The 21,398-nt window shown below is 43.6% G+C and overlaps 1 protein-coding gene across 1 annotated transcript in view; it reads right to left on the bottom strand.

Moving 5' to 3' along the window:
* The window catches only part of THSD7A (thrombospondin type 1 domain containing 7A), a 537,615-nt gene that overhangs the window by 148,380 nt on the left and 367,837 nt on the right, over positions 1-21,398 (bottom strand). The window contains exon 4 of the mRNA XM_056518919.1: positions 969-1,803. Coding sequence (XP_056374894.1) covers positions 969-1,803 — 835 coding nt within the window. The remainder of the gene's footprint in view (positions 1-968; positions 1,804-21,398) is intronic.

Below are 21,398 nucleotides of genomic sequence, written 5' to 3'. Positions count from 1 at the left end.
CGCTAACTAGCAGGCTTAATTTCTGCTCATACACCACTATGTTTCTTATATGTCAAATATTACTATAATAGAGTTTACGGATGTCTAGATACTGACAATCTCCGCAGCCCTAGAGTGAAATAGTAGAGCCTGGACAGTTAAAGGGGTACTCTGCTGCCCCACCTTTCGGAACATTTTTTTCCGAATGCTTGGAGTGGGGGGCGGTGTCATGACATCACTGCCACGCCCATTGTGAAGTCATGCCACGCTCCCTCAAAGAAACTCTATGGGAGGGGGTGTGTCGGCCATCACGCCACATAGACTTGCATTGAGGGGGCATGGTGAGGTGTGACATCAGGAGGGGCGTGGCCGTGACATTACGACCCCGTCACCCTCTCCACCCGCCACCACCTGGGGCAGGGGAGTAACCCTTTAAATTATAATTTACCATGACGTTGATCCGGCATCAGGATGTTTAAAACTCCAGAGCAATTCCCACAACCCAAGAGTAAAGAGATGAAGAGATTTACCGGAAGTCCCATGCAAGTCTATGGGACTTTTGGTTCATCTCCTGATCATCTTACTCTCAAGCTGCAAAGATTGTCCAGGAGTTTTAAACATCCTATCGCCGAATCAATGTCATGGTTAAGTATAATTTAACTGTCCAGCAGGCAGGTGCAGTGAATACTTAGTTCAGGGGCAGGGAGAGGGTGTTCAGGGGAAAGAAGATTTATTGTGGGTGAGAGAAGAAAGTAGGGGAAAAGATGACATCGAGCAGAGGGCATGACATGGCTGAGGCAGTGAGCAGTGCTAGGGCTTCAGGAGACTGGGAAAGCTGAGTGGCACGCATTATGCGTGCCACCCAGCTTTCCCAGTCTCCTGAGGAGCATTGCCTCTTCAACAAGGTTTAGCATTGCCTCTCCAGCAAGTTTACATTTATGAACTTTTAGTAAAGTTGGTTCAGATATCTATACGTTTACACAATTTACCTCAGGGCCGCTGTTTTCCCGTTTTTGTGCATGCAGGTCACCAGTCGTGTCTGATACCCGATTTGTATATCCCAGTATCTGTTTTCCTGCCGATTCTTCCTGTTGCGGTTCCTCTTCTTCTTAATCAGCTCTCTGGCCTCTGGGTCCTTGATGGCCTTTTCTCGTTCTTTAGCCCGTTCCCTGTTCCTACCCCTCTTCCCCCCGGCTTGTCTTACGTGTCTAGAAATCGGTATTGAGCAAAAACTCCAAGGTCCAACGTTCAGGCTGTACATGCTTCCTTCTCCTTCGCATGGGGGACCTTGACAGACCTGAAATTCTGTCAGGTTGGGACAACCCGAGCCACCAAACTGCGGCAAGGCCACCACATAGCGCGTTCTGTGTTTTAATCCATCGCCGCATGTTTTCGAGCATTCCGACCACGGAGAAAAATCTGATGCGATACAATCCTGAGGACAGGGAATAAGGCAACCTTGTTCCAGTCGGGGTTTGGGCTCAAAGTATTGACATATACTATCATCCGCTTCCGTCCCGGTGGCTTTCTGTAGACAGACGACCTCTCTCGTCTGGATTCCTTCCTCGCCTTGCGTGCATTCTGTTGGCTTCTCCGATAACCTCGATGTGACCGGTGCGCACTGGTTCCAACTACCCAATTGCCAGTCATAGAGTTCTTTATGCCAGTCACAAACTCTAAAACAGTTTTGCTGGTTTTCAGGTCTTTCTGTCTGTTTACAATTTGTGGGGAGAGTTGTCCACCCTTCGGTGTGTGCGCACCAGACCGTCCTTGTCTGAATGCCACCTGGTCCACATTCATCCCCCATACATCTTCCCCATGGACCTATAACAAGACATAAAGATGAGTTCTAAGAACAATGGAGAGAATTTCATTGCCAATATGGCACAGAGATATATCTACAATATAGTTAGATGCACCCCATAGCTGTAAGACAGTAAGTGCTCATTCTCCCTACCCATTAATCTTCAAATACACAATACATTAGAAATTTAGGGAGGGAGTAAGAGAGAGAAGAGGAAGGGATGAATAGCAATATAATACTGCCCCTGTATACAAGAATATAACTACTATAATACTGCCTCCTATATACAAGAATATAACTACTATAATACTGCTCCTATATACAAGAATATAACTACTATAATACTGCTCCTATATACAAGAATATAACTACTATAATACTGCCCCTATATACAAGAATATAACTACTATAATACTGCTCCTATATACAAGAATATAACTACTATAATACTGCTCCTATATACAAGAATATAACTACTATAATACTGCTCCTATATACAAGAATATAACTACTATAATACTGCCTCCTATATACAAGAATATAACTACTATAATACTGCTCCTATATACAAGAACATAACTACTATAATACTGCTCCTATATACAAGAATATAACTACTATAATACTGCTCCTATATATAAGAATATAACTACTATAATACTGCTCCTATATACAAGAATATAACTACTATAATACTGCTCCTATATACAAGAATATAACTACTATAATACTGCTCCTATATACAAGAATATAACTACTATAATACTGCTCCTATATACAAGAATATAACTACTATAATACTGCATCCTATATACAAGAATATAACTACTATAATACTGCCTCCTATAAACAAGAATATAACTACTATAATACTGCCCCTATATACAAGAATATAACTACTATAATACTGCCCCTATATACAAGAATATAACTACTATAGTAATGTCCCTTATATACAAGAATATAACTACTATAATACTGCTCCTATATACAAGAATATAACTAATATAATACTGCTCCTATATACAAGAATATAACTACTATAATACTGCTCCTATATACAAGAATATAACTACTATAATACTGCTCCTATATAAAAGAATATACCTACTATAATACTGCTCCTATATACAAGAATATAACTACTATAATACTGCTCCTATGTACAAGAATATAACTACTATAATACTGCTCTTATGTACAAGAATATACCTACTATAATACTGCTCTTATATACAAGAATATACCTACTATATTACTGCTCCTATATACAAGAATATAACTACTATAATACTGCTCCTATATACAAGAATATAACTACTATAATACTGCTCCTATATACAAGAATATTACTACTATAATACTGCTCCTATATACAAGAATATAAATAATATAATACTGCTCCTATATACAGGAATGTAACTACTATAATACTGCTCCTATATATAAGAATATTACTACTATAATACTGCTCCTATATGCAAGAATATACCTACTATAACACTATTATAATCACTCATTTATCTGAGTGAATTTTCCCTAGTTTCCCTCCACATGTTCTGCAGTACGGTACAGCGGACCCAATCATCCCCCCATAATACTCTTCTCTCCCCTCTATATTTTCTGTGTATATAACACTGTGGCAGTAAGTTGTATTTCGTATATTTTATGCCGCAGCATTCAGTGTAGCCAGCTGGGAAGGATAGATTAATCCCATAAAAACTCCTTTAGTATTCTGCGCTGATTACATTTATATCTTAGCTTCATAGACTTTGGCGGCACCTACAAAATAAATATATGGAAAATACAAATGCAATTTACTTTCTATTCCGGGAAGATTACACCTTGGCTTTATCTCTTATCGACCTCTTGCAAATAACAAGATCACAGCTGCATTATCCGCGCTCTCTTACGAGGAGGCTCGGAGAATTGCCGGCGCTTCTGTTTGAGGACACCAGCCGCGACCGAATACAGAAACCTTAAATGACATACTTAGAGGAGAAACCTACAATCTAATCCCAACTCTACAAACATGGCCGCCTTCGGTGGGAGGAAACACTTCTAGGCCTGGTCTTATCACCAGCCGGCACCTTGCGCGAACCCTTCTCATGACTATTGTTGCTGCCAAAAGAGTGAACCCTCCATCGGTGGCGGGATAATGGAGGAAATGAACGCCGCGTATAATTGGGTTTTCATACGCCGAGAGATGTCAATTAAATTATACAAATGAACGTGAGCCTTCCGGGCCGTCCTCAGATGAAAGGGGTACTCTGCTGCTCAGCGTTTAGAACAAACTGTTCCGAACACTGGAACCGGGAACTCGTGACGTCATAGCCCCGCCCCATCATCCGTCACGCCCCCTCCCATAGACTTGCATTGAGGAGGTGTGACATCATGAGAGGGCGGGGCTATGACGTCACAAGCTGCCGGCGCTGGCTCCACAGTTCGGAACAGTTTGTTCCAAACGCTGAGCAGCGGAGTACCCCTTTAAGTTCGTAGGGGATCATTTGGAATTTGGAAAAGATGGAGTAGGTTGACTCGTCCCATAGAGAAAAACCCTGGATATCATGGTGTCCAGTCTATTATCGTAACTATCAATAGAAGTGGTGAAAGGGGTACTCCGCTGCTAGACATCTTATCCCCTATTCTAATTGATGGAGTACTCCAGTGGAAACATTTTTTTATCTAAATCAACTGTGTCAGCACAGAGCACTGTGGTCAGACAGAAAAGAAATTCAAAAAGAAAAGAATTTCTTCTGTAGTATTCAGCAGCTAATAAGTACTGGAAGGATTAAGATTTTTTTTATAGAAGTAATTTACAAATCCGTTTAACTTTCTGGCACCAGGTGATTTAAAAATATATTTTTTTCCAAAAGTACCCTTTTAATGCGGCAGTGGTCATCACATCACAGCCACGCCCCTCGTGATGTCATACCATGCCCCCTCCATTCATGTCTATGACATGAATGGAGGGGGCGTGGTGTGAGATCACAATGGGGAGTGGCAGTGACGTCACAAACACGGCCTCCGGCTTCGAGCGTTCTGAACAAAATGTTCAGAACGCTGGATCACCGGAGTACCCCTTTAACTGATATTAACAGGAATCCAGTGGAGACTGCACATTCTCCTCCAGTGGCCATTACAGGAGAAATGGGGTATTACATAATACCCATTCGCACAAATCGGTTAGGCTGCGTTCACATCTCGGTTTTGCAATACGGGTCCCATATCCCGTTTCTGTACAAAAAACGTATGTCTCCAAACCGGACCGAAACGTATGCAATCGTATATGCCTTCTCACGTTTTAAACCGTTTACGGTTTTAAAACGGATGTCCGTTTGCATACGTTTTAATACGTTTTCCTTGAAAATAAACGGATACGATTTTATATTTGTCAACATTTTAAATAAAGTTCTTTTTTTTATTGAATTTCCCAAAAAAAAAATTAAAACAGTATTGTGCAAACTGGATGTAACCGTACGCACATACAGTTCAATACGGTTACCATAGAACTTCATTTTAAAATAATTGTATACAGGTTGGATACGGTTTTTCAACCGGACGTCAAACCGTAGTAGACTACAGTTTTGTGTGCGGAAAAATACCGTATACAACTGTAAATGAAGCAAAACGTAAGCAACCGGATGCTACGGTTGTCAATGTAATGTCTATGCATACGGTTTGGAATACGGTTCAATGCGTTTTTTTTTGCTAAAACCGGATAAGGCAACCATATTGCAAAAATGAGATGTGAATGCAGCCTTACCATGGAATACGTAAGGAGAGCCATTTTTCTTGTGGTCCTGCTCTCTAGTTAAAGGAGGTGTCTGGGCAAATATGTGGCCGGGGTATAATGGTATACTCCCCCCACCCTGCTCCCCCGCCACTGTCAGTTTCCCTTTTTGCTCGGTCATCACCGCCATTTTCTAAACCACTACTGCCGCTGAAGACAGGACAGGCCAGCATGCAGATTGGTCCCTGAGCATGTATTTCCTGTCCTCATTGAGTATCGGCAAAAGTGATGAGGAAGAAGAACGCGCCGGACACTGGGTAAATATTCCACTTTGTTATGTTCCCTGAAGCCCCGGGCACATATTAAAAAGGCGTTGGACCTTGACAGCCCCATTAATAACCACAATGTCCTTCCATAATGTCAGGTTTTGTCCTGTTCACACTCTTGTATGAGGAGGCTCAGAGAATTGCGTGCGCTTCTGTTTGAGAATACATACAAAAATCCTTAAAAAGGTATTCCAGTGAAAAACATTTTTTTTTTCATATCAACTGGCTCCAAAAAATAAAACAGATTTGTAAATTATTTCTATTAAAAGAGCTTAATCCTTACAGTAGTTATCAGCTGCTGAAGTTGAGTTGTTTTTTTCCCCACCTGACAACAGTGCTCTCTGCTGACACCTCTGTCCATATGAGGAACTGTCCAGAGTAGGAGCAAATCCCCATAGTAAACCTCTCCTGCTCTGGACAGTTCCTGACATGGACAAAGGTGTCAGCAGGGAGCATTATTTGTCAGACAGAAAAGAAAAACTCAACTTCAGCAGCTGATAAGTACTGGTAGGATTAAAGGGGTATTCCAGGCCAAAACTTTTTTTTTATATATCAACTGGCTCCGGAAAGTTAAACAGATTTGTAAATTACTTCTATTAAAAAATCTTAATTCCAATAGTTATTAGCTTCTGAAGTTGAGTTGTTGTTTTCTGTCTAACTGCTCTCTGATGACTCATGTCCCGGGAGCTGTGCAGTTCCTATGGGGATATTCTCCCATCATGCACAGCTCCCGGGACGTGACATCATCATTGAGCAGTTAGACAGAAAACTTCAGAAGCTAATAACTATTGGAAGGATTAAGATTTTTTAATAGAAGTAATTTACAAATCTGTTTAACTTTCTGGCACCAGTTGATATGATTTTTTTTTTTTTTTACCAGAGTATCCCTTTAATGGCATACTTAGATGAGAAACCTACAAACCAATCCCAACTCTGCAAACATAGCTGCATTCCTTGGAGCACCTTTGGTAGGTACTAACCACTACATACGTCACACCCCACAAGACCCATTCTGGAAATGCTCTGACCCAGGCTCAGATCCTTAAGATTAAAGGGGTACTCCCGTGGAAAACTTTTTTTTTTTTGGTGCCAAAAAGTTAAACAGATTTGTGAATTACTTCTATTAAAAAATCTTAATCCTTCCAGTACTTTTTAGGGGCTGTATCCTACAGAGTAAATGTTTTTCCTTTTGGATTTCTCTTCTGTCACGACCACAGTGCTCTCTGCAGACCTCTGCTGTCCATTTTAGGAACTGTCCAGAGCAGCATATGTTTGCTATGGGATTTTCTCCTACCCTGGACAGTTCCTAAAATGGACAGCAGAGGTCAGCAGAGAGCACTGTGGTCGTGACCTAAGAGAAACCCAAAAAGAAAAACATTTCCTCTGTAGCATACAGCCCCTAAAAAGTACTGGAAGGATTAAGATTTTTTAATAGAAGTAATTTTCAAATTTGTTTAACTTTCTGGTACCAGTTGATCTAAAAAAAACTGTTTCCACGGGAGTACCCCTTTAACCATTTTCCAGCTTCCACATCAACTACAAGAATCGACCGGTCAACATATCCCGCCCACTGATAGACGCCATTGTCACCAGATAATAAATATGAATAAACATCACCTATCAGTAGCTTTAATGTAATGGCCGATATGGTGTATTCTGCCACTGAAATTCATTGCTGATGAGGCCAGACTAAGTGGCTGCCAATGAATCCATCATCCTCCATGTCAAATCTCTCACCAGGGAAACCAACGCAGTTTGAAGCCAACATCAAAGACACAACTGCACTGAAGTTGACATCAAAGTGGTGGCTTTGTTGCTCCCATCATCGTCTTCTCCTGCCTGTTCCTTCACGTCCACATAATAACCTCTCTTTGTCGTCTTTTTTTTTATTTTTTATGAACTTTTTGAAACGAAGTTTGTGTAAATGTCTAACTTGAAAGGACTATGAACCCCCATAATGTAAAGTTTCTATACCTTTTTTATATATATGTATATTTGCCCCAAAAAAAACTTGACCCAGAGTCGGGTGTAGGAGTACATTGACCCCCCGACCTACAATGGCCCCAACATACGATCATTTCAACATACGATGGCCTCTCAGAGGCAGCATCAACATACGATGCTTTTGCATGTCGGGGCCATCGCATAAACGGCTATCCGGCAGCGCAGACTGCTTCAGCTGCCCCCGGATAGCCGTTTACGGTGCCCCGTGTGGTCCGCTGACGATCACTTACCTGTCCTCGGGGCTCCGGCGCGTCCTCTTCAGGATCCCCTGCATCGTCGGCGCTCTCCATCGTCGTCAACACGTCGCTGCGCACGCCGTCCCGTCATCCAATAGGAGCAGCGTGTGTAGCGACGTGATGGCGGCGATGGAGAACGAAGATGCCGGGGAAGAAGAGGCCTTGCCGGAGCGCCGGGTACACCACGGGGACGCAGCGACAGCGATGGACGGCGACATCCAGGGCAGCGGTGACGAGCGGTGACCGGAGCGGCGGGGACAGGTGAGTACAACCTCCAGCCGTTGGCTGTCCGGGCATGCTGGGTGTTGTAGTTTTGCAACAACTGGAGGTCCGCAGGTTGTAGATCACTGTCCTATACTTTACATTGCACAGATCCCTCCACATACGATGGTTTCAACAAACGATGGTCCATTTGGAACGGATTACCATCGTATGTTGAGGGAACACTGTATAAACTTTGGCAACCATCTTTTGTACTACTTCAAAGAACAGAGACGAGCGACCCAAATCTGTAGAACCCAGGCTCGGTCAGAACTTTGCTAGAAGTTAGATCAGGCCGAACTTGTTAAAAAAAACGTCAGCCACATGGCAGAAAGAAATAGAAGTAAGGATGACCAAGTTGATCAGGAAGCAGTATTAGGCTAAGTTTCCACTTTTTTTTTTTTTTTTTTCTGGCAGTTTGTGGTAGAAGAAGATCTCTGTAAGGGACAGTGATTGGTAAACAACACAAACATAATAATTGTAGTTGTAGAAGCTCTGCAAACAGCATTCTGCATCTATTTGTCAATAAAAGAATATTTGCTAATTAAGTGTAATAGTTTTTTCACAGTACACTAATTGTTGTAAAAAAAAAGCCGTGTATAGAGGGTTTTGTGTCATGTTTGTGCACTTTCTAGGACACCAATCCTGTTGCTACTCTCCAAATGGGATACATTTTTGATGGTTTGTAAAAAGCCACTACTTCTTCACTTTCCAAGTGTGAAACAGTTTTAGACAGGGCTTTTAGGTGCTCTTTGACATCATTATTCCTTCGGTTTTGGGCTTTTGGTGAAGTACAAGGTGGAGCTGAATTAGTCAGGTCTGAACTGAGTTCGGCAAAGCAGCCGAACCAAATTTTTGAAAAGTTTGCTCATCTGTAGCAGAGAATGTAGAATGAAATTACAAAGCAAAAGCACACAGCTCCTATGCAAAGCTATGTAACTCTATGGCTCTGCCCACTTTTCCTTAAAGGGGTACTCCGCTGCTCAGCATTTGGAACAAGCTGTTCTGAATGCTAGCGCTGGCGCCAGGAGCTCGTGAAGTCATATCCCCGCCCCCTCATGACGTCACGCTCCGGGCGCCGGCTCCAGCATTCGGAACGGTTTGTTCCAAACGCTGAGCAGTGGATTACCCCTTTAATACTCCACAGACGGTAGAAAGAGAGAAATCGGATAAAAGAGATTAAGACATGATCAGCCATGGTCAACTGTTTAATACGGTGGTCTCTAAACTGTGAACCTCCAACTGTAGGAGAAATACAACTTAGGTGGTACTAACCCACCACACAAGACCGGCCGTTCTGAAAATGTTCTGACCTAGTTGTCATCACTACTAGGCCCTTGCCCATTTAGATTGTCGCACTTGCCCATTTTGCTGCATAAGGTTAAAGGGGTACTCCGGTGAAAAACTTTTTTTTTTTTTTAAATCAACTGGTGCCAGATTTGTAAATTACTTCTATTAAAATTTCTTAATCCTTCCATTACTTATTAGCGGCTGTATACTACAGAGGAAATTCTTTTCTTTTTGGATTTCTTTCTTGTCACGACCACAGTGCTCTCTGCTGACACCTCTGTCCATTTTAGGAACTGCTCTGGGCAGCATAGGAACTGTTCAGGGTCCAGAGCAGGATAGGTTTGCTATGGGGATTTTCTCCTGCTCTGGACAGTTCCTAAAATGGACAGAGGTGTCAGCAGAGAGCACTGTGTTCGTGACAGAAAAAAAATCCAAAAAGAAAAGAATTTCCTCTGTAGTACACAGCCACTAATAAGTACTGGAGGGATTAAGATTTTTTAATAGAAATAATTTACAAATCTGTTTAACTTTCTGGCATCAGTTGATTTAAAAAAAAATAAAAAAAGTTTTTCACCGGAGTACCCCTTTAAGTTTATCAAACTGTGTGAGAGAAAAATTAGAGTGATTTTCCCACAACAACCAATCACATCTCAGCTTTCACTTTACCAGCGCTCGTTAGTTGAGCTGTGATTGGTTGCTGTGGGGAAATCACTCTATTTGTTCTCTCACACAGTTTGATAAATCTCCCCCATAGTCTGCGCAGAAGCTGTATACACATAACAGTAGATTTTTTTTTTCTTTAAAGACTAAATGCAAGACAGTTTTCTTTTTCTTTAAATAACAGGTGTCTGATAGGGGGGGGCACATATTTTAGGCTACCATTATAAAAAAAAACTCTAACTTCCTAAAGGGGTTATCCAGCATAAGGCAACTTTAGTAGTTCTGTGTCATACAGTGATGGTACTTGCTTACCAAGGATCTGTGCTTGTGTTGGTGGTAAATGCTTGTGTCCTGTGTCCCCATTATGCTACTGGCTTGTTTTGGGGAACTGGCTCCTTCCTGTTTCTGTGGCCTCCCTCACACAACAATCCCCAGGATCCTGTTTCAAGGTAGGAAGTTACTTATTTCCCCTCCCACACATCGATTGCCCCAACCATTGCAGCACAGCACAACCTGACACACAAGCTGTTGATCTGTGTGATGATGAATGCACACACATGTGCACGGGAAATGTCATCAGGGGGCTGGCTTCACACACAACAGACGACACAGGCAAGCCCCCTTTCAGCACCTGACTTGGGATGTATTGTCTCGGGCTGCACAGCAAGCTGGAAAAGGTCCGAGACAACACTCATTTTTTAGGCTCTGTGGATCTGTGCTTGTGTTGGTGTTAAATGGCCATGTCCTGTGTCCCCTATCACACTGCTGGCTTGTTTTTGGGAACTGGCTACTTCCTGTTTCTGTGGACTCCCTCAGACTACAATCCCCAGGATCCTTTGTTTCAAGATGGGAGGTGACTTATTTCCCTCCCACACATCAATTGCCCCCACCCATTGCAGCACAGGCATGCTGCCTTTGATCACATGACTTGCCCGACATCACCTGACACACAAGCTGTGGATCTGTGTGATGATGAATGCACGCACATATGTGCCGGTAATCAGGGGGATGGCTTCACATACAACAGATGACGCAGCCAAGCCCCTTTTCAGCACCTGACTTGTGATGTATTGTCTCGGGTAGCACAGCAAGCTGGGAAAGACAACACTCATTTTGTAGGCTGCAGAAAATGAACTTTCGGGGAAAAGAAAGACAAAACAAATGTGATACCAGCCACCAAACACAGGTAAGTGAAGTATATTAGTAACTAGACTCACTTTGCTGCCCCTGCCTTATATTCAAAAAAATTAAAATCCCGGAATACCCCTAACATCCTGCAGGTGACAAAGCAACATCAATGGCGGGCAGGTTATGAACTTCTCTCCCGTACTGTGTGATGTATAGATACATGGAAGTTTACAATTGAGCCGCTGATCATTCCTCGGCGCAGAACTCACCAGCCGCCGGCACTAAAGAGATCATAGAACGCTTCATTAAGCCTTATTACCGCAGCCGGCGGGGAGGACGCTTTACCAGGAGGGAGCGGAAAAATTAAACCTGAAAAAAGGGGGGGGGGGGAAACTTGTGTACCCTGAAGAGACGGCGCATAGTAGAGCAGAGGGGGGGGCGTCCATTCTTACTATCAGCGGGGGGATCTGAATGGCTTTATAGATTTCTGCCACCTAGGACTCTCTTAACAATAAGTAACTTTCAGCTTCCAGCTCTGGAGAAGAAAAAAAAAAAAAAAACATGAAAAATCAAGATATGTCCTACAAATGTTCTACATTAAAGAAGCACTCCGGGGATTATTCAGTGCAGCACAGGCTATTATTTGAGAATAATGTAAAGGTTCTTGTGTATGCCTTGTGCTTACCTATTTTAGCTGACATGGCAGGCATCGGGTTTTGTGCCATAGTCATTGTAATGCACTAAAATTATTTCCTAATGCTGCCTACATTTCTATGAATCCTCTGGCTTTGCAGAGAGAGTGGGGTAAAGTCTAATCACTGCACCTGGTCATCTAATTAGGCTGCTGGAGATCCCTCAAGTAAGCAGATTTATGTTCTTGTTCTTTATGGGTAAATTAGAAATAGTGCTAGTTTAAAGGGGTTTTCCTGACTGGCAAAGTTATTTCCTATCCACAGGATAGGGGGCAAGTATCTGATCTTGGGGGTTTTACTGCAAGGACACTGAAATCTTATGAATGTTTGGTGTCCCGGTAAAGGACCTTGTCCTGTCCCTGTCTTAAGTCCCCTCAGTTAGAGTCCCTCCATTCCACACAGGGCTCCCCTGCAGGGTTAACCCTTTACACGACTCGCATAATGCCTTATAAAGGTATTGTGTATATTGGTTGTTATGCATAAAGCTATGTACAAAGTTGTATAAATGTATAGGACTAGAGATGAGCGAACTTACAGTAAATTCGATTCATCACGAACTTCTCGGCTCAGCAGTTGATGACTTATCCTGCGTAAATTAGTTCAGCCTTCAGGTGCTCCGGTGGGCTGGAAAAAGGTGGATACAGTCCTAGGAAAGAGTCTCCTAGGACTGTATCCACCTTTTCCAGCCCAACGGAGCACCTGAAAGCTGAACTAATTTATGCAGGATAAGTCATCAACTGTCGAGCCGAGAAGTTTGTGACGAATCGAATTTACTGTAAGTTAGCTCATCTCTATGTAGGACCTTCTGGGGTCATGTGATACTGTCATGTGATGTACCCAGAGTTCTCTGGGTTCAGGTCCTCCAGGCTTGACAACAAATGGGATTAGTCCAGCCCCCCTAGTATATAAGGGGCTATAGTCTCTAAATTGAATCTCTTTTTCTCTCTTGTTCCTGCTCTTCTCTTATCTCCTGGATTTCAGCCAAGCACAATCAGCATATCTCAATTCATCTTACCAAAGCCTAAAGATCCAGCAGCCACTAAAACCGTGAGTTATAAAGCTTTATCTACAAATTCTTTGTGACTACTATTCAACTCAAATCCTATAATTAGTAGCACAGTGGCCTGCTTAAAGCTCAAGACTATTAGTCCCAGCCAAGCCTGTGAGGAACCTGCATCCCGGTTACCTCAAGAGAAACTGTTTAATTGTAAAGACTGTTTGCACAAGAAGTTAAGTAAAAGTTCCAGTTATCTCCTAAATCCTGGTGTGGACATTCCGTTTATTATCCTGCCGTTTTTGGGCCGGTTGTCGGCAGGGCCTTCTATACAGAACAACCGCATCCTGGCATCACGACAAACCATGGGTTAATACCACCAGACCCTGTAGAATCATTGCCTCACCCAGTCACCACAAATTGGTAACCGAATCTACTTTTAGAATAAAGCAGCATTTGCCCCACTATTCCTTCATTCTCTATAAGAGCTACCATAAATAGCCAAAAACAGCACCCGGCTATGTTGGTGGCTTCCATAGGGAATTAATAGAGTGGTGACCCTCAGCTCCCTTCTAATGGGGGACTCACATCCCTGTACTCTAGATCACAGGTCCCCCCATTTGTTGGACCCCCCACAATCAGATAGTTTTGCCCTAATTTTTGGGGCATAAGGCTATAACTTTGCCAGTTGGGGAAACGCCTTCAAGGGTTTCTCCGGTGCTCTAGCGTTCTGAACATTTTGTTCAAATGCTCAGGGCCGTAGACCATGATCGTGACATCACGGCCACGCCTCACTCATGACGTCACACCACGCCCCCTCCATTCATGTCTATGGGAGGGGCGTGTCTGCCGACACGCCCCCTCCCATAGACATGAATGGAGAGGGGCGTGGCGTGATGTCACGAGGGGTGTAGCCGTGATGTCACGATTACTACCGCAGGAATCCGGTGTTCTTTAGAATGTCGAGTGCTGCGGGAGTTCGCGGGGGCCCCAACACCGGGACCCGTGCGATCGGACATCTTATCCCCTATCCTTTGGATAGGGGATAAGATGTCTATCAGTGGAGTACCCCTTTAAAGACCATGTATGTGACCTCATGTATAGTTATATGGGGGGAGATTTATCAAAATCTGTCCAGAGGAAAAGTTGCTGAGTTGCCCATAGCAACCAATCAGATCGCTTCTTTCACTTTCACTTTCAGAGGCGTTTTCAGAAATGAAAGAAGCGATCTGATTGGTTGCTATGGGCGACTAAGCAACTTTTCCTCTGGACAGGTTTTGATGAATCTCCCCCATGGACCCTATTACAGATCCATATAACTTCTGAGCTTTATAAATCTATTATATGGCACCTATAAGAAACTATGGGCCCAGAAGCAAAAACTGAAACTCCAGGACCTAATGCAAAACCTATTAAAGGGCCCACACCAAACCAGTGCCATTTATACGGTAATATTGGGTTCTACCTATGTGCAGGACCTGGCTGCAACTGCTGACTATGCATCCCCTATAGCTAGGCCTCAGTATGTTCCCATAATGCACCTCTATATGACTGCATAGAGGACGCCATATCACAGACACATACCACAGCCATGTGATTCTTATATACGTAGAAGAATAAGGATTCAGGACGGGCTAATTTTTCTTCCTGTAACATAGTCAGCGACTAGAGCTGCAGAATCTGTGCTTGGTAGATGCCTGGGAATATTAATAAGAGTATAATACATTTCACAGGGGTTAATCCTCTGCACATCAGAGAAACTGAGAAGTTGAAAGCCGCCGTTCTACCCCCAGCCGCCCCTAATCTCCGGTCCCTAATCCCCTCCAACAAATTTCAAAGGTTTGTCCCTGGTAATGTCCTTGCCTTCTCCCTATAGATAATGTGAAGGGAAATATCTCTTGTCATGTCTCCAAACCGCACAGATATTCCCAAGAATAATCATTATATAGTACAAAGGTAAAGGACAAACACAAGAATAAATATAAAAAGGAATAATAATATAATATTATCATTAGTCATCTACCTATATATTTATCTATCTATCTATCTCTTATCTATCTATCTCATATCTATCTATCTCATATCTATCTATCTATCTCATATCTATCTCATATCTATCTATCTATCTCTTATCTATCTATCTCATATCTATCTATCTATCTATCTATCTATCTATCTATCTCATATCTATCTCATATCTATCTATTTCATATCTATCTATCTATCTCATATCTATCTATCTCATATCTATCTATCTCATATCTATCTATCTATCTCATATCTATCTATCTCATATCTTTCTATCTCATATCTATCTATCTATCTATCTCATATCTATCTATCTCATATCTATCTATCTCATATCTATCTATATATCTATCTCATATCTATCTATCTCATATCTATCTATCTCATATCTATCTATCTATCTATCTCATATCTATCTCATATCTATCTATCTATCTATCTATCTATCTCTTATCTGTCTATCTCATATCTATCTATCTATCTCATATCTATCTATCTATCTCATATCTATCTCATATCTATCTATCTATCTCATATCTATCTCATATCTATCTATCTCATATCTATCTATCTCATATCTATCTATCTCATATCTATCTATCTATCTCATATCTATCTATCTCATATCTATCTATCTCATATCTATCTATCTATCTATCTATCTATCTCTTATCTATCTATCTCATATCTATCTAGCCTCTTTTTACAATATATATTAATATTTTGAATTAACTATCTTTTATCCAATATGAAAACTCTACAACTGAACGATTGGTTTGGTACTAGCAGTACCAATCCCGGCCACATGGTGTGCTGATAAGATAAAGCAGATCTATAACCAAGGAAAACAAAGAGAACTGACACTCTGGCACATACAGTATATTGTTTACATAATGCTGACACCTCTGTCCATGTCAGGAACTGTCCAGAGCAGGAGAGGTTTGCTATGGGGATTTGCTCCTACTCTGTACAGTTCCTGACACAGACAGAGGTGGCAGCAGAGAGCACTGTGGTCAGAATTATACAATTTCCTGTGGAGCATGCAGCAGCTGATAAGTACTGGAAGGATTAAGATTTTTAAATAGAAGTAATTTAAAATCTCCAGAAAAAAATTACCATTCACCCAAACCTCAAGGACAGTTCCAGTTATTGCCGGTACATGAAAGATATATATAAATATATGAAATAATGAATGGAATCGTGCTTCAATCTGCTTCATGCAGGAACATTTGGGTGAATGGTGTATTTTTTCTGTAGTATAGGTGTATACCCAAAATAACCTCGGACACATTAATTGTGAGCTGCACTTCCCTTTGTATAATTTACAAATCTGTTTAACTTAATGGCACCAGTTGAAAAAAAAATGTGTTTTTCACCGGAGTACCCCTTTAACAACAGAGGTAGAATGGTGTCTTATGTAAGGACTCCTCTATATAAGGCTGTTGGGGAATACTAAATGTCTAACCACTGGGGACCCCACCAGTCATGAGAAGTAAGGACAGGGGTTTGGCTTATTCTATGCATAGCAACACAATACTGCCCCCCCTGTGTAATGGAGGGAATTGCAACATTGCTTTATTCCAAGCAGTGCTTTAACCTGTAGATTGCTGGAGTCCTGGCAGCCCACCGAACAATAGGTAATGGTATACTCTAGTAATATGTCATCAGATCAATTTTATGTGGTTAACCCTTTCCTAAGACATCTACGACACAATAACAAGGAGGGTGTAGCTGACATTGACCCCTTCTCCTTTCCTGACAATTTGGCCCCTTAGATGCCACAGTCCACATGCGGGACATCCCTTTTAGATACACTGTCCCTTTAAAGGGGTATTCTGGGTTTATACATCTTATCCCCTGTCCAAAGGATGGGGGATAAGATGCATGATCGCAGGGGTCCTTTTAGATACACTGTCCCTTTAAAGGGGTATTCTGGGTTTATACATCTTATCCCCTGTCCAAAGAATGGGGGATAAGATGCATGATCGCAGGGATACACTGTCCCTTTAAAGGGGTATTCTGGGTTTATACATCTTATCCCCTGTCCAAAGAATGGGGGATAAGATGCATGATCGCAGGGATACACTGTCCCTTAAAGGGATATTCCGGGTTTATACATCTTATCCCCTTTCCAAAGCATAGGGGATAACATGCATGATCGCAGAGGTCCCGCCGCTGGGGACCCCCATGATCTCGGTGCAGCCCCCAGCATTCTATGCCGGATGCTGGCTCCGAGAAGGGGACGTGATGTCATGTCACACCCCTCCATTCATGTCTATGGGAGGGGGCGTGATGGCTGTCACGCCCCCTCCCATAGACATGAATGGAGGGGCAAGGTGTGACATCACTAGGGGCGTGACTGTGATGTCATGTCCCCATGACGCCCCCTCCTGTAGACATGAATGGAGGGGGCGTGGTGTGATGAACAAGATCACGGGGGGGGGGGGGGGGGGTCCTTTGGACAGGGGATAAGATGTATAAAGCCGGAATACCCCTTTAAATAATTTACAGTCATATCCTTTGTTTGCGGAAACTTTTATAGAAACATAATGTAGCGGCCATAATATATTCCACTGCCGGCTGATGTAGAAAATTCAGCATTTAGGTTCCAAGCGATTGATGTGCGGCGGCTTTGAAACGCGTTAAACAAAAGGAAAAGGAATATTGGCAAAATATTAATAATGGAGAAATAGGAAATGAGGCGCTTGTTGTTTTCCTCCCGCTTGCACTTTCCGGCCTCAGCGATCTTATTAAGTGGCGTCTGCGACAGATCACAGTCGTCATAAATCACCCGCCTGGCCCGGGCGCGCACATCAATATGCAAGAGCCACAAGAAATCCCTCATTAATGTATTTGTCAGTCAAATATAATGGAGTCTGAATGTCAGAGGGGATCGTAATGAGATTCGTCGCGTTACCTGGGAGTCCTCACACGGGAGGTACAGGAATAAATGAGGGATGTATAGGAAATTGGGACAGAGGTGACATTTATAATACAAATAATCGTCTTTGAAAGTTATTTTGGTTTACTGTGAGCAAATGTGCAGTTTTTCATTCAATATGACCAGCAGGTGGCGATGCTTTGATGTATTGTATGGTGGTGTGTGACACATTTTATTGGTGGAGGGTGTTACTGTTATAGAAGCTTTGTAGCTGTCAATGTTATTAGAGCACTGTGGTGTCATTTATGGGGGCACTGTGGTGTCACTGTTATGGGAGCACTGTGGTGTCACTGTTATGGGAGCACTGTGGTGTCATTTATGGGGGTACTGTGGTGTCACTGTTATGGGAGCACTGTGGTGTCACTTATGAGGGCACTGTGGTGTCACTGTTATGGGAGCACTGTGGTGTCACTGTTATGGTAGCACTGTGGTGTTACTGTTATGGGGGCACTGTGGTGTCACTGTTATGGTAGCACTGTGGTGTCACTGTTATAGGAGCACTGTGGTGTCACTGTTATGGGAGCACTGTGGAGTCACTGTTATGGGGGCACTGTGGTGTCACTGTTATGGGAGCACTGTGGTGTCACTGTTATAGGAGCACTGTGGTGTCACTGTTATGGGAGCACTGTGGAGTCACTGTTATGGGGGCACTGTGGTGTCACTGTTATGGGGGTAAGTGGTGTCACTGTTATTGGAGCACTGTGGTGTCACTGTTATGGGGGCACTGTGGTGTCACTGTTATGGGAGCACTGTGGTGTCACTGTTATGAGAGCAATGTGGTATCACTGTTATGGGAGCACTGTGGTATCACTATTATTGGAGCACTGTGGTGTCACTGTTATGGGAGCACTGTGGTGTCACTGTTATGGGGGCACTGTGGTGTCACTGTTATGGGGGCACTGTGGTGTCACTGTTATGGAAGCACTGTGGTGTCACTGTTATGAGAGCACTGTGGTGTCATTGTTATGGGAGCACTGTGGTGTCACTGTTATGGGAGCACTGTGGTGTCACTGTTATGGAAGCACTGTGGTGTCACTGTTATGAGAGCACTGTGGTGTCACTGTTATGGGAGCACTGTGGTGTCACTGTTATGGGGGCACTGTGGTGTCATTTATGGGGGATCTGTGGTGTCACTGTTATGGGAGCACTGTGGTGTCACTGTTATGGGAGCACTGTGGTGTCACTGTTATGGGGGCTCTGTGGTGTCACTGTTATGGGAGCACTGTGGTGTCATTTTTATGGGAGCACTGTGGTGTCACTGTTATGGGAGCACTGTGGTGTCATTTATGGGGGCACTGTGGTGTCATTTATGGGAGCACTGTGGTGTCACTGTTATGGGAGCACTGTGGTGTCACTGTTATGGGAGCACTGTGGTGTCACTGTTATGGTAGCACTGTGGTGTCACTGTTTTGGGAGCACTGTGGAATCACTGTTATGGGAGCAATGTGGTGTCACTGTTATGGGGGCACTGTGGTGTCATTGTTATGGGAGCACTGTGGTGTCACTGTTATGGGAGCACTGTGGTGTCACTGTTATGGGGGCAAGTGGTGTCACTGTTATTGGAGCACTGTGGTGTCACTGTTATGGGGGCACTGTGGTGTCACTGTTATGGGAGCACTGTGGTGTCACTGTTATGAGAGCAATGTGGTATCACTGTTATGGGAGCACTGTGGTGTCACTGTTATGGAAGCACTGTGGTGTCACTGTTATGGGAGCACTGTGGTATCACTGTTATGGGAGCACTGTGGTGTCACTGTTATCGGAGCACTGTGGTGTCACTGTTATAGGAGCACTGTGGTGTCACTGTTATGGGAGCACTGTGGTATCACTGTTATGGGAGCACTGTGGTGTCACTGTTATGGGAGCACTGTGGTGTCACTGTTATGGGGGCACTGTGGTGTCACTGTTATGGGAGCACTGTGGTGTCATTTATGGGAGCACTGTGGTGTCACTGTTATGGGAGCACTGTGGTGTCATTTATGGGAGCACTGTGGAGTCACTGTTATGGGAGCACTGTGGTGTCACTGTTATGGGAGCACTGTGGTGTCGCTGTTATGGGACCACTGTGGTGTCACTGTTATGAGAGCACTGTGGTGTCACTGTTATGGGGGCACTGTGGATATCACTGTTATGGGAGCACTGTGGTGTCACTGTTATGGGAGCACTGTGGTGTCATTTATGGGAGCACCGTGGTGTCACTGTTATGGGAGCACTGTGGTGTCACTGTTATGGGGGCACTGTGGTGTCACTGTTATGGGAGCACTGAGGTGTCACTGTTATGAGAGCACTGTGGTGTCACTGTTATGGGAGCACTGTGGTGTCACTGTTATGGGAGCACTGTGGTGTCACTGTTTTGGGGGCACTGTGGTGTCACTGTTATGGGAGCACTGTGGTGTCACTGTTATGGGAGCACTGTGGTGTCATTTATGGGGGCACTGTGGTGTCACTGTTATGGGAGCACTGTGGTGTAACTGTTATGGAAGCACTGTGGTGTCACTGTTATGGGAGCACTGTGGTGTCACTGTTATGGGAGCACTGTGGTGTCACTGTTATGGGAGCACTGTGGTGTCACTGTTATGGAAGCACTGTGGTGTCACTGTTATGGGAGCACTGTGGTGTCACTGTTATTGGAGCACTGTGGTGTCACTGTTATGGGAGCACTGTGGTGTCACTGTTATGGGGGCACTGTGGTGTCATTGTTATGGGAGCACTGTGGTGTCACTGTTATGGGAGCACTGTGGTGTCACTGTTATGGGAGCACTGTGGTGTCACTGTTATTGGAGCACTGTGGTGTCACTGTTATGGGAGCACTGTGGTGTCACTGTTATGGGGGCACTGTGGTGTCATTGTTATGGGAGCACTGTGGTGTCACTGTTATGGGAGCACTGTGGTGTCACTGTTATGGGAGCACAGTGGTGTCACTGTTATTGGGGCACTGTGGAGGTCACTGTTATGGGAGCACTGTGGAGGTCAATGTTATGGGGGCACTGTGGTGTCACTGTTATGGAAGCACTGTGGTGTCACTGTTATGGGAGCACTGTGGTGTCACTGTTATGGGGCACTGTGCTGTCACTGTTATGGGAACACTGTGGTGTCACTGTTATCCCCCCCACCCATGGGACATACCATTATAGTTACCTACAAGTTTTTACAGGCGGGGGAGGGGGCTAAAAACCTTGCCTGTATATTTCTTAACCCCTTAACTGCTCACCAGTCAGGGGGCAAGCTAGTTATGCACAGCTTGCCCCTCCAGTTAGGGGGGAACTCAGGGTGTCACGGTTATGGCACCCTGTGGGTGTCACCGTTATGGGGGCACTGTGAG

The sequence above is a fragment of the Hyla sarda genome, chromosome 5, assembly GCF_029499605.1.
Source record: "Hyla sarda isolate aHylSar1 chromosome 5, aHylSar1.hap1, whole genome shotgun sequence".
NCBI classification, from domain to species: domain Eukaryota; kingdom Metazoa; phylum Chordata; class Amphibia; order Anura; family Hylidae; genus Hyla; species Hyla sarda.
The sequence above is the reverse complement of the archived record's forward strand: the minus strand, read 5'-3'. Positions and strand labels throughout refer to the sequence as shown.